The 18,783-nt window shown below is 36.0% G+C and overlaps 1 protein-coding gene across 1 annotated transcript; it reads left to right on the forward strand.

Moving 5' to 3' along the window:
* The first annotated feature begins 598 nt into the window (after nt 1-598).
* prkaa2 (protein kinase, AMP-activated, alpha 2 catalytic subunit) lies at nt 599-18,624 on the forward strand. Its single transcript, XM_084090992.1, has 9 exons — nt 599-765; nt 4,948-5,089; nt 9,303-9,396; nt 10,577-10,721; nt 11,589-11,676; nt 12,302-12,526; nt 13,396-13,897; nt 13,987-14,113; nt 14,949-18,624. The coding sequence occupies exons 1-9, from the start codon at nt 672-674 to the stop codon at nt 15,188-15,190; spliced, it is 1,659 nt and encodes a 552-aa protein (XP_083947118.1). The 5' UTR covers nt 599-671; the 3' UTR covers nt 15,191-18,624.
* Nucleotides 18,625-18,783: the final 159 nt, after the last annotated feature.

Below are 18,783 nucleotides of genomic sequence, written 5' to 3' on the forward strand. Positions count from 1 at the left end.
GATAGATAGATAGATAGATAGATAGATAGATAGATAGATAGATAGAGGACATTGTCACATTTCCTTAAAATATGCGTATTTATTTTAAGCGATTTTATTTAAGCGTATAAGATTTTCTTCTTCCTGTTCCTTTTTTTTTATTATTCGTTCATGCACGTTATGAATGAATGGATGAATAAACATTTATGTATGACTTGTGCAATAAATAAATAAATAAATAAATTTCCATTCCTTTTTACCAAAAATGTATTACTGTTTTTACTATATGAAGAATTGGTGGTTCTATGGATAGTGAGTACAATTTCAATAGGTAAAATAAAAATAAAATCAAACGAAATGGTACATACATTCTAGTTATCCTCTTTAAATAATTAATTTCATAGTAGTTGATATATCTTAAAAATAAATAAATAAATAACGTAGTTGTGAGGACGTATCGTGCTCAATAGTCAGTGAGGGGAATACTTGTTTACCTAAACACCTCGACCGCCCCCTTAACTGCCAGTTCAAGCCTTATCAGCTGATCCGAGAGCTGCCTGTCTGTGTAGAGTTTACAGGTTCTCTTGAAGCTGAATTCAGATCAGCTCTGAGAGGGGTTCAGTAAAGCTCAGTCTGCCTCATGTGTTCAATCCCGCCTACTGTAAGGCAGCCCGAGGACCTCACATAGTAAAATGGCTGAAAAACAGAAACACGAAGGCAGGGTAAAGATAGGACACTACATCCTCGGAGACACGCTGGGAGTCGGAACATTTGGAAAAGTGAAGAGTTAAGTATATTCATTTACTATACGTGTTCGGACGCTGCATGGAATGCGAGTACGAACGTATGTTTTCGGCGTTGTTAGTGCTGAACTTGCCGGCGGATGATGTGCGCAATTTACGTAGCATGAAATGCGTAGTAAGAACCTCCGCTAACGTCCTCCAGGCGCAGAGAGTGCGTATGCTGTTAGTGAATATGGCGCAGAGATGGACATTCTTTCAGCACCACAGAAGACGGTGCACTTGCAATCATGTTTGCGCAAATGTTTAGTATCACAACATTTGTGGAACTATCTGGCATTTCGGAAATGTTTAGGGTTCACATACTTACGCCTTCTTAATATTTGGCATTTTACATTTTTTAATGCTCTGTCATCCTCCCTGAATCGCGACCAGGCATTGAGCTGCGCTCTTAAACATGTCATTTGCATACATTTCCAGCTCCCAAATTATTGAATCTTTAAAACGTTTGTCTCAAAAGTGTATTCTGATGATTACTGTAAAAGTAGCACTGGAGCAAGTGTCGTAGTTGGTATATTTTACCTGCAGTGGTGCTTTGACCTTGCAGTCATTTTCTATTCTAAGCGCGAGTGGGAATGCCGCTCATTTTGGGAATGACCTTTCGCTCGGGTGTATAGCCCTGTGTTTGAGCTTTGCTCCACATTTATTAAAGTAAAATCTTATTATATAACACCGTTTATGTTGCATTAAAAGAAATGCTCTCAATTATTAGTGTCTGTCTGTGTACATAAATCCGTTATAAACTAACTTATTGATTGCCAGTGCATTATCATTTCATAAAAAAATAAAAATAAATAAAAACCCAGAAATGTCTACCTAGACAGCATTTTTGCCTAAGCACAAGCATTCCCATTTATCTTATGACCATTTCTCAGCTTACCATAGGGTTCAACAGTACCGCCCACTTTTCCAGGGGAACTATTTTCCCCATTAATTTTCCTAAAGGGAAACCAAACCAAACCAACCAGCTACAGGGTGAATCACAACATTACAAACTTTGATTTGAAGCAACAAAAAGAAAAAAAAAAGAAAAAATTAAAGAAAATCAGACTGTGTGCACATGACAGCTTTTTGAAAATCGTATTTTTTTATTATGGAATATTGCAGTAGGCTATTTATTATAAATGCGTATAAAAAAATAAAAATAAAAAAAAATATATATATATATAGTTTTTTTGTTTTGTTTTGTTTTTCATTCACATCTTTTTTTTTTTTATTCCTGTGCCCTCATAATCTTTAATCAAAATAACGTCCCCCTCTAGTGACATCTCTTCTATGATGATGTTCACTTGCATGAGGGCGGGGCAACCTGTCACTCACATGACATCACAGCAATAGCAAACCACAACAATCCGTTGGTCTAATCCATTCAGAATGGATGAAATCAAGTCCCGCTCTACAAAAATCGTGATTCTCAATTTATCCAGAATCCTGCAGCTCTACTAAAGGAATAGGGCTAGTTCACTTAAAAATGAAAATTCTGTCATCATTTACTTCAAGTTGTTTCAAACCTGTATGAATTTCTTTCTTCTGCTGAACTCAAAAGAAGACATTATGAAGAAATTGAGTTCCCCATTGACTTCCATAGTTGGGGAAAAAAAAATACTATGGAAGTCAATGGGGTCCATCAACTGTTTGGTTATCGACATTCTTCAAAATATCTTCCTTTGTGTTCAGCAGAAGAAAGAAATTCATATATTTTTTAAACAACTTGAGGGTGAGTAAATGATGTCAAAATTTTCATTTTTAACAATTCCTTAATCACTTAGCCTACTAGCTTTACCTCTAGCTCAGCGGTGTCCAGTCCTGCTCCTGGAGGGCCGATGACACTTGCCTGGAAGTCTCTAGCAATCCCGAAAACCACGATTAGCTGTTTCAAGTGTGTTTAATTAGGATTGGCTCCTAACTCTGCAGTGTATTTGCCCCCAGGATCAGGATTGGAAACCCCTGCTCTAGCTGATTAAGCTAGTTTGTCATACTGATTAACCTGCTAGGCTAAACATGAGTTTAAACACTACCACTATACATTTGTACAAAATGTTGAGGATACTTAGCTATTTTGATTAAGTTGAAAAAGATATCACGATAACGCAATGCATTTTTGAACAGACATAATAAACAGCTACTTTAGGGTCCTGCGGGGGGGATAAAAAATCCTTCGGAGCAAGAGAATCTTCACTAGCGACTATCCTGAGCTGTGATGTCAGCTTGTTTCATCTGAATACATGGATGTTTTAGAATTTACAGTCAGGTTCTGGAAATAAAAACTGAAATTGATTTTGAACGGTAACTTATAAACCTATAAAGACAGACCTACTGTGAGCTACGAGGTTGTTAATAGATGGTATTTGCTTCTGCTGAAGACATCAGTCCACATTTTTTTATTTTTTATTATTGTGTTTAACAGCGGAATTCCCTGGTAAAAAAACTACATTACCCAAAAATAACCCTTGACGCTGTACAGAAAAATTCCACCAGTCAAAAAAAAACCACTCCCATGAAGCACTGTGAATGACATAATTGAGTCAATCTCTCTACGATCTCAAAATACTTAGGCCTAAATGTTTGTATATATATATAATCAACATTTGTAAATGAGTAGGTTTTAGTTTATGCTGTGGGATTGTAGTTCTATCCCTACTAAAGCCGTTAAGTAGCAAGTACACAGTTTTGTACCTTTGTATTTTTGTCCGATATTTTAAATACTTTTTTTTGTACTTCAAATCAAAGTTTGTAGTGTTGTATTTTACCTCATGATTGTCTTGGTTCATGACTTAGCCTATAACGCTTTAACAAACACTTTTTAAAAATCCCTAAGGGAAAATGAATGGAAAATAATACTTCCAGAACTAGCGCTGCTGAAAAAGGGGGTGCTAATGCACTCTATGGAGAAAGATGCTCCTTGCAGTCAGATGATGAAGTTACAACATCTACCAAGGGTTTTTGCTGTCTAGGTAGGCAGCTCGCTTTTTGAGATTTGAGGCTTGAGGCAAAACCAAAGTATGGCATTCACAACAACAACAAAAAACTGACCAGCAGAGCAAATGACCTTGAGGAGAGTCTTAAGATCTTTATCAAGGCGGGAAATCTAACAGCCTTATCAGGCTCCACATGAGATCCCATGACTGCAGTTTAAGCACACTCATGCAACATTTCAGGGAAATGCATGCAAGCTAACAAATAATCCACCATAATACTGAAAACACTGAAATGGTTTATTCCTGGTCTGTAAAGACTGTACAACAGAAGCTGCTTGAGGGTGCTGATATGAATAAAGCCCTTTAAACTCCCTCCATACTGCATGCTCAGGGTGTCATTGGACTTAAATATCCACAGTTTGTTTTCAAGTGACCCTCCAACTGTTAGTATACAGTAATAGAGGCTTTGCTTTTGCAGCTCTATTAACTGACCTTTAATTCATTATTTCTTCATGTCAGGCAGTGAATGTAGTGTCACCATGGACACTAAAAATACTAACCTATAATTATAAAGTAAAAAATACTGAATAAACCTGAATAGATTAGGTTACACCATTCTAATTATTTTAAGGTTCAGAATATGCAAAAATATCTGAAATATATACTTAAATACTGATAGATTTGTAACATTATAAATGTCTTTTTTGTAATTGTTTATGTAAGTATACATTAATGTGTGTGTGTGTGTGTGTGTGTGTGTGTGTGTGTGTGTGTGTGTGTGTGTGTGTGTGTGTGTGTGTGTGTGTGTGTGTGTGTGTGTGTGTGTGTGTGTGTGTGTTTTCAGGTTGGGGGCGAGAAATATGTAATCTCACTTGTTACAATAATATGCAAGACTGATAATATATCAAACCAAACAAAATGTGGGTATTTGTTTTCGTAAATTTTGCTCAAAAGTGAGCAGTATCTAATTCTAGATAAGCAATTGTCTTAAGGCTAGTATATGAAAGTCTAAACTCAGAGTAGATCAGGTTTTGTTTGTTTATATTGAGGCCTCAGACCTGAAATGAAAGTCTCCTCTCTTTCTTTGTTTTCTTAGAAGGTTTGTGTTGGAGGTCGCCGGCCCGCAGCGCTGATGCTTGCTTTCGTTGGAATAAAACTTATCTTTTCATCAGTGGTGTTTACAAAAACCTAACTGCTGGTGATGGTATTTCAGCTGAGTCTTCATTGATGTGTGTGTGTTTGGCCAACAGTTGGAGAGCACCAGCTAACAGGACACAAAGTTGCTGTGAAGATCCTCAACAGACAGAAGATCCGTAGTCTCGATGTTGTGGGGAAAATCAAACGAGAGATTCAGAACCTTAAGCTCTTCAGACATCCACACATCATCAAGCTGTGAGTGAATCAGACATAAAAAAAAAACATGAAAATCCACTGAGTATGCCTGTGCAGTGCACTGGTGATTATCTACCTTGACCATTTTTACACTGGGTTAACTGACGGCTTAAGCTTCTTAACAATTTTAAGAAGCTTTATGTCTTTGAACTGGAATTTCAGGAGACTTTAATATGGTGCCCTTAAAACTTAAGGAGTATTACAAGGATCATTACACATGCTGACTTTATGTGCTCAATGTGTGTCAGTTTTTGTGAGATTTAACATCACTAATGACAAGGATGTGGAATATTTTTGCGGGCAAATACTTCAAATACAAATGATTTGATCAAAGGTGACGGAACAGATGTTTTTCCTATGTGGTTAGACATGTACGGATAATTGATTTTAATGAGTCCAATTGAAAAGACCAGCTTCGTCCTGCTTACATTTCCATGCTGGTCCAGTCTGGTGTGTGCTAGACGCTGGTAAAGCAATTATGTTCTCCAGAAAAGCCTATAAGCTCCCCAATTCAAGACAAACATTTATTAAAACTAAGCTGCAAAAATAGATTGTTCTGAAATCCTCAGGTTTCTGGTGTTATTTTGATTTTAGATTAAAAAAAACAAAAAAAACACACACACACATAAATCTATATCTATATCTATATATATATATATATATATATATATATATATATATATACTGTATATATATATATATATATATATATATATATATATATATATATATATATATATATGAAGAGTTCAGATGCAAAAGCCTCTAAGTGCCATCTGAAATTTTCTTCTAGAATGATAATTTTTATAAAGCTTGTATATTTAAGTTCAGTAATTTCACTTAAATGACAATTAATAGGTAATTTGCATTGCTATTTAAGTGAAATGATTGAACTTAAATATATACGAGCTTGATTAAAATGATAATTCTAGAAGAAAATTTCAGATGGCACTTAAAGGCTTTTGCATCTGAACTCTTCATATATATATATATATATATATATATATATATATATATATATATATATATATATATATATATATATATATATATATATATATATATGGTAATACTGTTAATACCTTATATATATGAAGACTTCAGATGCAAAAGCCTTTAAGTGCCATCTGAAATATTCTTCTAAAATGAGCATTTTTAATGCTTGTATATTTAAGTTCAGTAATTTCACTTTAATGGCAATTAATAGGTAATTTGCATTGTCATTAAAGTGAAATAACTGAACATTTGCATCTGAAGTCTTCATATAGATATATATATATATAAAGCCCACTGGAAATGAAATGTGCCTCTTAAAGACAGCTAGGGTGGGAAATGGCTATATGAAAAGTAAAATATATGTTCTTATATAAATATATAAATACGTCCAATAATGTTCCTAACATTAGGAACTGCATCTCAGCTAGCACAAATAAGCTTTTGAAGCTTTGAAACTTTAAACCAGTAGTAGCATGTATCAACCTGCCAAAGTGGCTTGATTTCAGTAAACAAGGTTTTGTTACGTCAGACCTTGTCAATTGTAATGGTTCGCCACTAGGGATCTTTATCTCAGTGAACCAGTTTCTATATGGTTTTTAAACTGATCTCAGATCAGGTTTATACTGTAGCCATTTTTTTTTTTTTTTTTTACAAACTCTACAAGTTAAAAGAACACATTGTACAGACACTTTGGCATTTGAGGATTTCTAGATTGCATTTAATAGATTACATGGTTACACTTCGATGGTCCACTTTAGACATTACCAACTATAAGCAACTTTGCAACTATATGTTAACTATCAGTCATAGAGTATTAGTAGCCAGTTAGTAGAATGTTGGGTTAAGGTTAGGTGTTAGGGTTCAGGGAAGTAGAATAAGTTGACAGGTACTTGCGAAGTTATTTATAGTCAGTAGAATGTCTTTTGGGTGATCATTACAATAAAGAGTTAGCAGATATTAAGCAGACAGTTAAACACATTTTTTAATTATACTATAAACCAAGAAAACCAAAACCAAGGACAGGAGCGCAATGAACAAGAAACAAAACTCACCAACAAGACAGTTCAAAAGAAACAAGACCTGACAATGCATTAGACTAGAGAAACACAAGGGCTAAGTGGATAATAAGGCACAGGTGTACACAGACTTAGAGGAACAGAGGGAAACAGGAACAAGACAGAACAACAAACTAAGACAACCAAATACATTACACATTTTAATTGGGAGGAAATGTAGCTGTATTTTATGCTGTGCATTTCTTGTTCTGTCACTCACAGTTCAATGGCACATTTCAGGGTTGTTCTGATCAGAAGTTAAGGAGACAAAGACAGCATAATCTTTTTATCCTCTCATATCCCAATCTCTCACTTTCCTTCTTTTCCACTCTCACTTATTCCCCTTCTCTCATCATAATGCAATGCAATGGCTGTGTTATTGTATTCTCGACACATGTACCATGTTAAGCCCCTGCTGTGTTTTTGTGTGTGCTTCTCTGGGTATTCGCTCTGTTTTGAGAGCATGCTTTGTTCTCTTCTTGTATCATTCTTTTTTCAATGATTGGATTTTGTAAAGTTACATTATGATTATTTGAAAATCACATCAGGTGTCCCAGACTTTTTCAGTATTCTCCATATTAAGCCCCTCTGAGGAATACAGGCCTTGTCCTTCTCTACTGCTGTTTGAAAGGCTGTCTGTGTCTCCCACTATAAGGGATCTTATGTTGAATATAAACAGGGACAACACCACAGACTGCCAGTAGGTTTCCCTGCAGATATTACGATCAACATTTCTGTTTCCAAGAACTGTAGCATAACATGCTGTTGCTCTTATTGTCGTCCAATACAATTGAGTTTTTAAAAAAAGCTTGTTAAATTGTTTTTATAGAGTAGAGTTTTTATTGATTTTTTTTATTGAACATTTTTAATGCATTTGACTTCCAAAGTGTGTGAGTGAAACATAATATTTGGTAAGAAGTTATGTTGGGCAGGGTTTTATGGGTTTGCCAGTAGTTCAGATTTGTACTGAAAGTTATAAATTTTATTTTTTAGAAACATTTGTTTTGTGATTAAATTAAATTAAATTAAATTAAATTAAATTAAATTAAATTAAATTAAATTAAATTAAATTAAATTAAATTAAATTAACAGGAAACAATTTATATAAATTAAAATAATAAATTTAATAATTGTAACTTAAAATTATAGATTTACTATCTATAAATTATAGATAGGTTATATCTATAAATCAATTGTATATAATTTATTCATAGATAAATTAAATTGTTTAGATTTATATATATTAGGGCTGTGAAATGATTAATCGTGATTAATCGCATCCAAAATAAAAGTTTGTGTTCACATAATATATGAGTGTGTACTGTGCATAATTATTTTGTATATATAAATACACACACATGCATGTATATATTTAAGAAATATTTGCTTAAATATACTGTATATATAATTTGTATTATATATAAATATAAATATTTTATGTATAAATAAAAAAAAATCTTAAATATATACATGCATGTGTGTGTATTTATATATACAAAATAATTATACACAGTACACACACATATATTATGTGAACACAAACTTTTATTTTGGATGCGATTAATCGCGATTAATCGTTTCACAGCCCTAATATATATATATATATATAGCACAACATAGGCTATTTGTTATGTGTCAGAAAGAAATTCAATTAAATTCACAAAAACTATTTATATAAATTCTAACTTAAAACGTAAAATATATTTATACCAACATATTTGCTATGTCAGCAAGAAATAAATTAAATATTAAAAAAATAATTAATAAATTAAATGAAACATTACATTAAATTAATTATTACATTAACAAATAATTTATAAGGTTTTTAATTATAGCTGGAATTATATGACTATAATGTAACTTCATGACTTAACTATAAAATGTATAAACTCACTTTTGCTGGAAAACAATGGCAAGGAGTTTTCATCTTATTATAGTTGATGCTTGCAGTCAGCTGAAGTTCCAATAATATTGTTTCACATATCAGAGAAATCCAAATGTTTCTCTTTGCAGGGTATAAAAGCATACGTGCATGATAAAGGCAGTGTCCCCCTGGGCATTGGCCATCCTTATTGTTGAGCTCTGTATTTCTGTATGTTGAAAGCACCAACATTAAAGCCTCTTGTTGAGTGTCTGTGGTTCTTTTCTCTGGTGTGTTGCAGGTATCAGGTGATCAGCACTCCCACAGACTTCTTCATGGTGATGGAATATGTGTCTGGAGGGGAACTCTTTGACTATATTTGTAAGCATGGAAGGGTAAGAATCATCTGAAGAGCTCCTGCTACTAAAGTCACCTACAGGCTAACAGGCTCTTAGAATCGTGGGAAAGGCTATTGGCTTTCTCAATGGTTCTCTGTAAAATTACTGAACATTACAATTAATAGAGTTCTGCACAACAAAACATATACAATTATGGACAACACAATTATGTTTTGTGTTAGTCACCTAATAGCTGGAAACTGCTTTATGAGCTTCAGGACTCTTAACTTGCTTTTGTGGCTCTGGTGTGGATTTGAGCATGGATTAACCTTTGAGACTTCCAGACCTGTTGGGGTTATGGGGATCTAGCTTATCCAAACAGCGCCTGATCCAGTGAAGTGTTCGTGGGAAGGGTCAGGGAGTTCATCTATCTATCTATCTATCTATCTATCTATCTATCTATCTATCTATCTATCTATAATGAACCCTTGAATTCTGTCAGAACGTAGGCCTATAATATATATATATATATATTATAAATTACCTTTTTAAAGGTATTCGTGCATGAACGAATAAAAAAAGGAACAGGAAGAAGAAAATCTTATACCTGTCGCTTAAATAAAATCGCTTAAAATAAATATGCATATTTTAAGGAAATGTGACACTGTCCTCTATCTATCTGTCTGTCTGTCTGTCTGTCTGTCTGTCTGTCTGTCTGTCTGTCTGTCTGTCTGTCCGTCCGTCCGTCCGTCCGTCCGTCCGTCCGTCCGTCCAATGTATTTAACAAATATAAGTTCCCATTTTAAATATATTTTAGTATAATTTAGTAAAATTCAAATAATTTAAATTAATTGTATTGGGGGCATAATACATGCATTAAATGATTGAAATTAATATATCTAAATACATGCTGTATCTTATTCTCATATATTTTCAATACTGTTTTTCTAGAAATGAAATGACATATTAAGTAAGGAAGTTGCTTAAATTCAGTAAATATTAATTTTGAAATAATATTAACAATACAAAAGTTATTCTAGACATTACTTTATCCAAATAAAAAATGTTCCTAGCAAGAAGACGAGTATTTGATCTGGATAGTAGTAGTGATTTAGACTTGAATGTAGAACTTTGTATCAAATACAATGCAGACAGCTTTAACCCACAGAGAACAAATACTTGTTTTTATTATACATAATGTTGTGTAGTAATCTCTCTTTATGTCTCTCATGTGCAGGTGGAGGACACAGAGGCGAGACGTCTTTTCCAGCAGATCATCTCAGCTGTAGATTACTGCCACAGGCACATGGTGGTGCACAGAGACCTCAAGCCAGAAAATGTTCTGCTGGATGGCAACATGAATGCCAAGATCGCTGACTTTGGTACACACACACACACACACACACACACACACACACACACACACACACACACACAGAAAGCTAATGTTGTGCAGACAGTGAGGGATAGTTGCCAAGCAACCAGCTGCAGTTTTGTTGCATGTCCACTCGTGTGGTTTATGCTGTTTGATTATCCACAGAAGAGCGAAGACAGGAAAGAGGCAAAGAGAAATACACATAAATCTGCCCTGCAGCTCGATTTGTTGAGCTACACCACATATACGGTGGGGTCCAAATGTTTGAGAGCACTAGTAAAAATGCTTTATTTCCTAATTTTCTAATTTAACATATTTCTATATTTTAAATTACCTTTTACTTTGTATTATTTACACACACATACACATACTAAGTATAAATGCAATACAATTTCTATTTTCTATAAATCTATTTCACAGATTTTAAAAATGATACAGCAAGCTGTGTATATAACAAATATATACATAAATACCCCAATCTACATATATAGGTAGAATGTTATTTTAATATTTATTAATATAATGACATTGTATTGTGCAGTGGGCATAACACATGCATTACAATGATGATTGAAATGAATATACCTGAACTATCTGCTGCACCCTGCAGATGCACTGAGCTACACCACATATACAATGGGGTCCAAAAGCCTGAGACCACTTGTGAAAATTTTCTAATTTAATAGATTTTTACAACTTCATATTATTTCATTATTTATTTGTATTAAAATTTCCAGATTGTCAAATATAGTGTCATACGTTTGGATCCCACTGTATTTAAATCTGCCCTGAAATATGTTTTGTTTTACTTGTATATATTTACTTGACCAATCAAATTGTCTGTTAAGTGTATTTGTGCGGTTCTGCTTGTCAGGTCTGTCAAACATGATGTCAGACGGAGAGTTCCTGAGAACAAGCTGTGGATCACCAAACTACGCTGCACCAGAGGTCATTTCAGGAAGGTGAGAGGTCATGTAGTCAGTTTTATTAAAGACTTATGTAAAGAATGTACAGTTCTTGGACAATATGCGCTACACTGTATTATATGTATCGATAGTCAAAGGTAAAACCATGGCAAGCTGTTTGTTTTGCGGTGTGGACTGCATTGATACACTGCACATAAATATTATATAAGGACTGGATCAATTTTTTTATGTAATACCGATTGTCGTCTTGTTCTGCTTGTTTCTGGAAAATTTCTCATTCATTCTGAGGCCCTGTTTACACCTGGTATTAAGATGCGCTTTGGTCGATCGGATCACAAGTGGATGACGGTAAATACAGGTGTAAACGGGTCTAAAATGTTTTGAGCTTGTCCACTTTCGACCACTTCCAAACGCATTCAACTGGATTGCTTTCGTAGTGTAGATGCTCATGTGGTCGAATGTGTTCAAACAGCCACAAGAGACCACCTACTCTCTGCCTACTGACCTAACGTGTAAACATGTGATGTGTACTAGCTAGGTGGGATTTCAACTTTGTCGGCTGAAGACCTAAGTTTCTCACCATTCCTGATTTCTAACACACAATGTAGACACAATGTAGTAGCCCACACATTCACACAATGACACGTATGTTGTGTTTCAGGCTGTATGCTGGTCCAGAGGTGGACATCTGGAGCTGTGGTGTCATTCTCTATGCACTGCTCTGTGGGACTCTGCCATTCGATGACGAGCACGTGCCCACCCTCTTCAAAAAGATCCGTGGAGGGGTCTTCTACATGCCAGAATACCTCAACCGCTCAGTGGCCAGTCTACTAATGCTCATGTTGCAGGTGGACCCACTGAAGAGAGCTACTATCAAAGACATCAGGTTGCTATTAGTCATCACACTTCATGGGCCCTATCTGCAGGGCGCAACCTAATGCGTGTCCGAATCCACTTTTGCTAGTTTAACAACGGGAAAAATGGTCGGCACGCGCGGCGCATGGTCTAAAAGGGTTGTCTCTATTAATGACTAATGGGTGTGTTTTGGGCGTAACGTGCAATAAACCAGTCAGAGTCTCATCTCCCATTCTCTTTAAAAGCCAGTTGCGCTCACGCAATGGCAGATTCGCCATTTACATGACGGAATTTGATAGTCGAAAGGCTGAACGCTTCTCCAGAGAGAAAACGGATCTGCTCATGCGCAAGGTTAAAGCCGGGCAAGCCGGATTCCACCATATGTTTATGTACACAATATTAATCTTTTACATTATAATCCTTTTATTTTTAATATTTGGTATGTTTTTGTGCTGCTGCATGTCCCTGTGTGTGTAATAAGCAGAGTGTACACGTGTTGTGGACCCGCCTATAGGCACACATTACTAATGCGCTCTTTAAATAACAAAAAAAATACTGAGCCATTGACTTTAGACCAGGTTTCATTCGGTCAATGGTTTATTTCAGTTGCCTCAAAATAGCAACGCGCCAACAATGAACACACCTAGTTTTCAGACCAGCACACCCATGGGCGCAAATGCATTTGCTATTTAAACAACGTGGCGCAGGACATGAAAATGATAACTGCGTCGGGCTGAAACTAGCAAAAAACACTTGAGTCGCACCTGGTGCTGCTTTGCGCCGGGTGTATGATAGGGCCCCATGAACTTATGCACTCTGTCAGTTTAACCATCGTATGATTTTAACAAATATTTAAATACAACATACAGTACATTTATTTTCTTCTCTCCTGTATGGCAGAGAGGATGAGTGGTTTAAACAGGATCTTCCTTGCTACCTCTTCCCCGAGGACCCCTCGTACGACTCCTCAGAGGTGGACGAGGAGGCCGTGCGGGAGGTGTGCGACAAGTTTGAATGCACTGAAGCCGAAGTACTGAGCAGCCTCTACAGCGGAGACCCTCAAGACCAACTGGCCGTGGCGTACCACCTAATCATCGACAACCGGAGAATCATGAACCAGGCCAGCGAGTTCTACCTGGCCTCCAGTCCCCCAACTGGCTCCTTCATGGAGGAGGGCATGCCTCTGCCACCAGGGGTCAAACCTCACCCCGAACGGATGCCCCCGCTCCTGGCCGACAGCCCTAAGGCACGGTGCCCTCTGGACGCCCTCAACACTACCCGACCCAAACCGCTGGCCGTGAAGAAGGCAAAATGGCACCTGGGCATTCGGAGCCAGAGCAAACCGTACGACATCATGGCTGAGGTTTACCGTGCCATGAAACAGCTGGAGTACGAGTGGAAAGTGAGTGGCTTGAAACAAGCACAAGTATGCATGTTTGATTTGATTAGTGAGAATAGATGTGTCAGTGTGTCTGATGTCGTGGGATTTAGGTGGTGAACCCGTATCACCTGAGAGTGCGCCGGAAGAATCCTGTCACTGGGAATTTTGTGAAGATGTGTCTGCAGCTCTACCAGGTGGACAACCGTAGCTACCTGCTCGACTTCAAGAGCATCGATGGTGAGCATCAATCAATCAGTCTTTTTTTAATGACAAGTACCACCAGAAATGATGATCTCTTTACTGGAATTAAAAGGCAGCTATTTATTTTCATGTACCTATTTTAACTGTATGAAAAAATATAACATTTCCAAAACGGAATAATTGACTATTCATTTTAATTTCAATTGATATTTTTTGTGACTTTGTGTACTAAAGCCGTAACAGATTTTTAATATACAGTATGTGTAAAAAAAAAAAAAAAAGGTTTGGGGCCAGTAAAATGTTTTAATGTTTTCAAAAAAAAAAAAAAAGTCTTATTTTCACCAAGACTCCTTTATTTAATCACAAATACAGTAAAAACTGTTGTATTGTGAAATATTATTACCATTTAATAAAATAATTTTTATTTAATTTTAATATATTTATGTAATTTATTCCTGTGATGGCAAAGCTGAATTTTCAGCATCATTACTCCAGTCTTCAGTGTCACATGATCCTTCAGAAATCATTCTGATGTGATGATTTGATGATCAAGAAACATTTCTTATTATTATAAATTTTGCGCTGCTCAATATTTCCCTGAAAACGTTTATTTATTTGAAATATATATTTTTGGTAACATTATAAATATATATTTATGTCACTTTTGACCAATTTAATGCATCCTTGCTGAATAAAAGTATTAATAAAAATAAAAAAACTAAACATTTGAAGTGTAGATGTGAAGCCCCTAATGTACAAAAATCCTAGTTATGCCTCTGATCTAGATGCATTTAGCCAGTTTTAACCTGGCTTGTTACTCTTCGTTATATCTGTCTGATAAAATGTAAAAATTGTTTCGCTCACTTTTCAGATGATGTGATCGAGCACAAGTCAGGGTCGTCAACTCCTCAGCGCTCTGGCTCTACAGCGGGCCTCCATCGACCACGGCTCAGCATCGACTCTGCGAGCGTGGCTGTCGAGATGCCCCAGCTCAGCAGCTCTCTGCCGGGGTCTCTGACCGGGAGCACACCCCTGCTGGCCCCACGTCAGGGCAGCCACACCATGGACTTCTTTGAAATGTGTGCCAGTCTCATCACTACCTTGGCTCGCTGAGACCAACGCGCCCAGAAAACACCACCATCTAGTGGTCTTTACCTCTTAGAAACCAGTCAAAAGGTGAAGGGTTTAAGGGGTTGTGAATTATAGAGTTCGGGGTTGCTTTTATGTCGGTCCCACAGTAGCAGCCACAGACATACAGTGGCCCCAAAAAGGTTTTGGACACTAAAGACGCAGGTATGAGTCGTTGTATTAGTTAACCAATCATATCAAGGCCATCAGCAAACAACGCGGCATGCAATTTATTATTTATACCATAATAATATAGAGGTGGAATAATAATATAATAATGGAAATTATTATTACTATATAATAATAACAACAATTATTATGTTTCATTCATGTTTGACAACCAGACATTGTCCATATACTTTTGACATTTTCCCCCCATAACTTTTTATTTTGTAACTGTATATGTATAGCTTTTATTATTTTAAACCTAACAGATCTTTTATTTAAAAATAAAATTAAACATTAATTTTGTCCAAAACATTTTTAGGGCCACTTTAGTCAGAGGTTTTTCCTTATCGTCATATGTTTAAAGAATTCAAAAACTATAAACATACTTCTGATTTTATATATACATTTCTTTTGATAATATGTATTATACAGTATATTTATATTTGCATATCGATCACTTGAGTTGCATAGTTTAGTTTAATAGCTACTGATTGCAATGACATACCAAAACAATAGGTTTATACATACAGAGCAAAGATCATTATTGAATTATATTATATTAGAGATTGTTCCTTATTTTGCAAAGAAATCATATCTATTCACATTATTTAAGAGTTAATTTATAGAGTGAAGAACTTATATTGAGCGTTCAGGCTTTGGCTTGCAGTCTCCAGAGAGCATTTATATAGCAGTGTTGGTGAATGTCAGCGTGAATCTCAGATGATACACACCATCTGCAGTGGAAACCGCTGACCGTGACCTATCTGTGTCTGTCTCAGAGGCCTTGCTTACATCATGGGCTGTGCCGCTGCCATAGAGAGACAAATATGCTGGACGAGGGCAGACAGACCAGCTTAAATGTTGTGCCTTGATATGGCTAAAATGCAAATAGAGAAGAATACAGACGATGAAGTGGAGAATGTGCCAGTCATTTTGTCGATATGAGTGAGCCTTTAATCAGACGGCCTTAAAATATTCTCAATGCTTGAGATTACAGACAGACAGAAAGACATTATTAAAGCACTTTCCCTGAATGACACATTCAACCCATTATTATTCATGGTTTTCTGTATTTTTGTAATTATTTTACAAAAGTATAGTAAAGTAATAGTAATATACTATAAATATTATTTATACTTACATAAACATTATATACGCGGTGTATATCTGATGAGAACATATAAAGCAACCCAAGCCAAGAGCATTTAAAAGTTTGCGCCACGTGACCCCATCCCCTGCGATGCCTTAAATAGATTGTGAACTTCGTTTTTAATGCTTTAACATATTTGGTTATGTGTGTGGTTGTTTGTATGGAGTAGAGCCAATGTATTTATTAGTTACACATATTTATTCTTTATTTAAAGGAGTAGTTCACTTTAAAATGAAAATTCTGTCATCATTTACTCACCCTCATGTTGTTTCAAACCTGTATGAATTTCCTTCTTCTGCTGAACACAAAGGAAGATATTTAGAAGAATGTCAGTAACCAGACAGTTTTTGGGTCCCATTGACTTCCATAGTATATTTTTTTCCTACTATGGAAGTCAATGGGACCCAAAAACTGCCTGGTTACTGATATTCTTCTAAATATCTTCCTTTGTGTTCAGCAGAAGGAGGAAATTCATACAGGTTTGAAACAACATGAGGGTGAGTATATGATGACAGAATTTTCATTTTAAAGTGAACTACTCCTTTAAGCTCACATCTTAAGTGTTACTTGTGTTACAAATGACATAAAAAGTGGATTTCAGTCGGGATTCAGGTAGTGGATTTGTTGTAGTTGTCTTTGTGCCAACGTGTGTGAATGAACAACTACAAAACAGCCAGACGGGAAATAGCAGTGAAAGATGACTGAAAATGAGAGGAGTGAATTATATTGAATATTATATGCAGATGTTACATTATGACAAATCATTCAATCAAACAACAGCCAAAAAATAGATGTTTTCAGTTTAACCAATCCTAGACAGCAACATAGTGTCGGCTCAGATCCGGCCCACATCTGATACACATTCATCCACATGTACTAGATGTGGGCTGACACTATGTTGCTGTCTAGGATAGACCTGAATCATCTGAACCAATTTTTTTTTTTATATATATGTGATGAACTAGTTGCAAAGCTAGATCTACTAGTCATTTTCATATTAATTTCTGCTCATAATCTGGAAAAACTGACTTTATCACAAATTGTGTTTTCTATAGATGTGGTGATCTTCCTGAATCTCCCCCTCTTGTACTGTACGTAATGGTTAAATGTCTACCATTGTGTGCATGGAGCAGAGCGTTTATGTGTTTTGTACCAGTATGCTGTATTTTTATGATACACACTGCAGTTGTACCATTTTAACTGAATGGAAAACAGAATAGAAAATCCTCGTATCATTTATATGAAATGCAATAGATATGATGCCTCTAAAAAGTTTAACAGTTCGGTGCAAACCACCATTGCTGGGGGACCCGTTATTGCCGGGGAAGATTAGACTGGGTTATGATGTTGTTTTCATGGAAAAATATTGCACAGTCCTCCCAGAATTTAAAGCCTTTACGCATTCTTAACATTCTCCCCTCAAATCCCAAGTTAACTCCGGGTCACTTTGAGGATCAGTGCACCTTTCTGGAGAAAAAGTGCTGAGGTAAATGCTTAAACACAGTTTAGGGAGTTTATCGCCCCCGCCCTGCTGCTGGACTTAGCCATTTTATTTACTATCAATGGCAAACCTTGGGTGGGAATCGCAGGAATGTGCGCATGCTTGACACCCTTGTGGTAAATCTTTGTCTTATTTCAAGTCCCTTACGACAGTTTTATGTCACTTATATCAGCTTTATGGCTGTGTTTTGTGAAAACTGGTCAGAAACTTTACGGCCCCCATTAGTTTCACAGGGGCATTAGTGTGTTGGCCATGGCTTCAGCTCATGTTCAGTGTTTTGTCTATGTAGAGGCGTTTGTGCTGGATATTATACCCCCCCCCTCTCTCTCTCCAGTGCAGTGTTGTATGTGTGAACAGCTTCCCTGCAGTGAATCATGAGAATAATGTGTTTTTTTCCTGTTCCCGAGCCCTGCTGGGAGACGACCTCTGCCTGTCAGTGTATACATGTCTGTATTGTACATGTGTGTGTCACTTCCTGTCTGTGTACGGTTTTCATTTTAAAAGTTATGCACTGCATGGTGTTCCTGTTCTGATTTGCACTTTCATTTTTATTGTTAAAAAAGAAAATAAAAAATAGGGAAAATAAAGAGGTATATGCAATTTTTAGTTTGTGTAGTTATTTTGATTATGCAACATTATAGCTGTCAAACATATGCAGTTTGGAGCAAATCAACAACACTCTAAAAAATACTTGCTGGCTTAAATTTTTAAGTACAATCAGCTTGGATTTTTAAGTCATTTCAACTTAAATTACTGACT

Source organism: Abramis brama, assembly GCF_963993115.1.
Source record: "Abramis brama genome assembly, chromosome: 18".
Lineage (NCBI taxonomy): Eukaryota > Metazoa > Chordata > Actinopteri > Cypriniformes > Leuciscidae > Abramis > Abramis brama.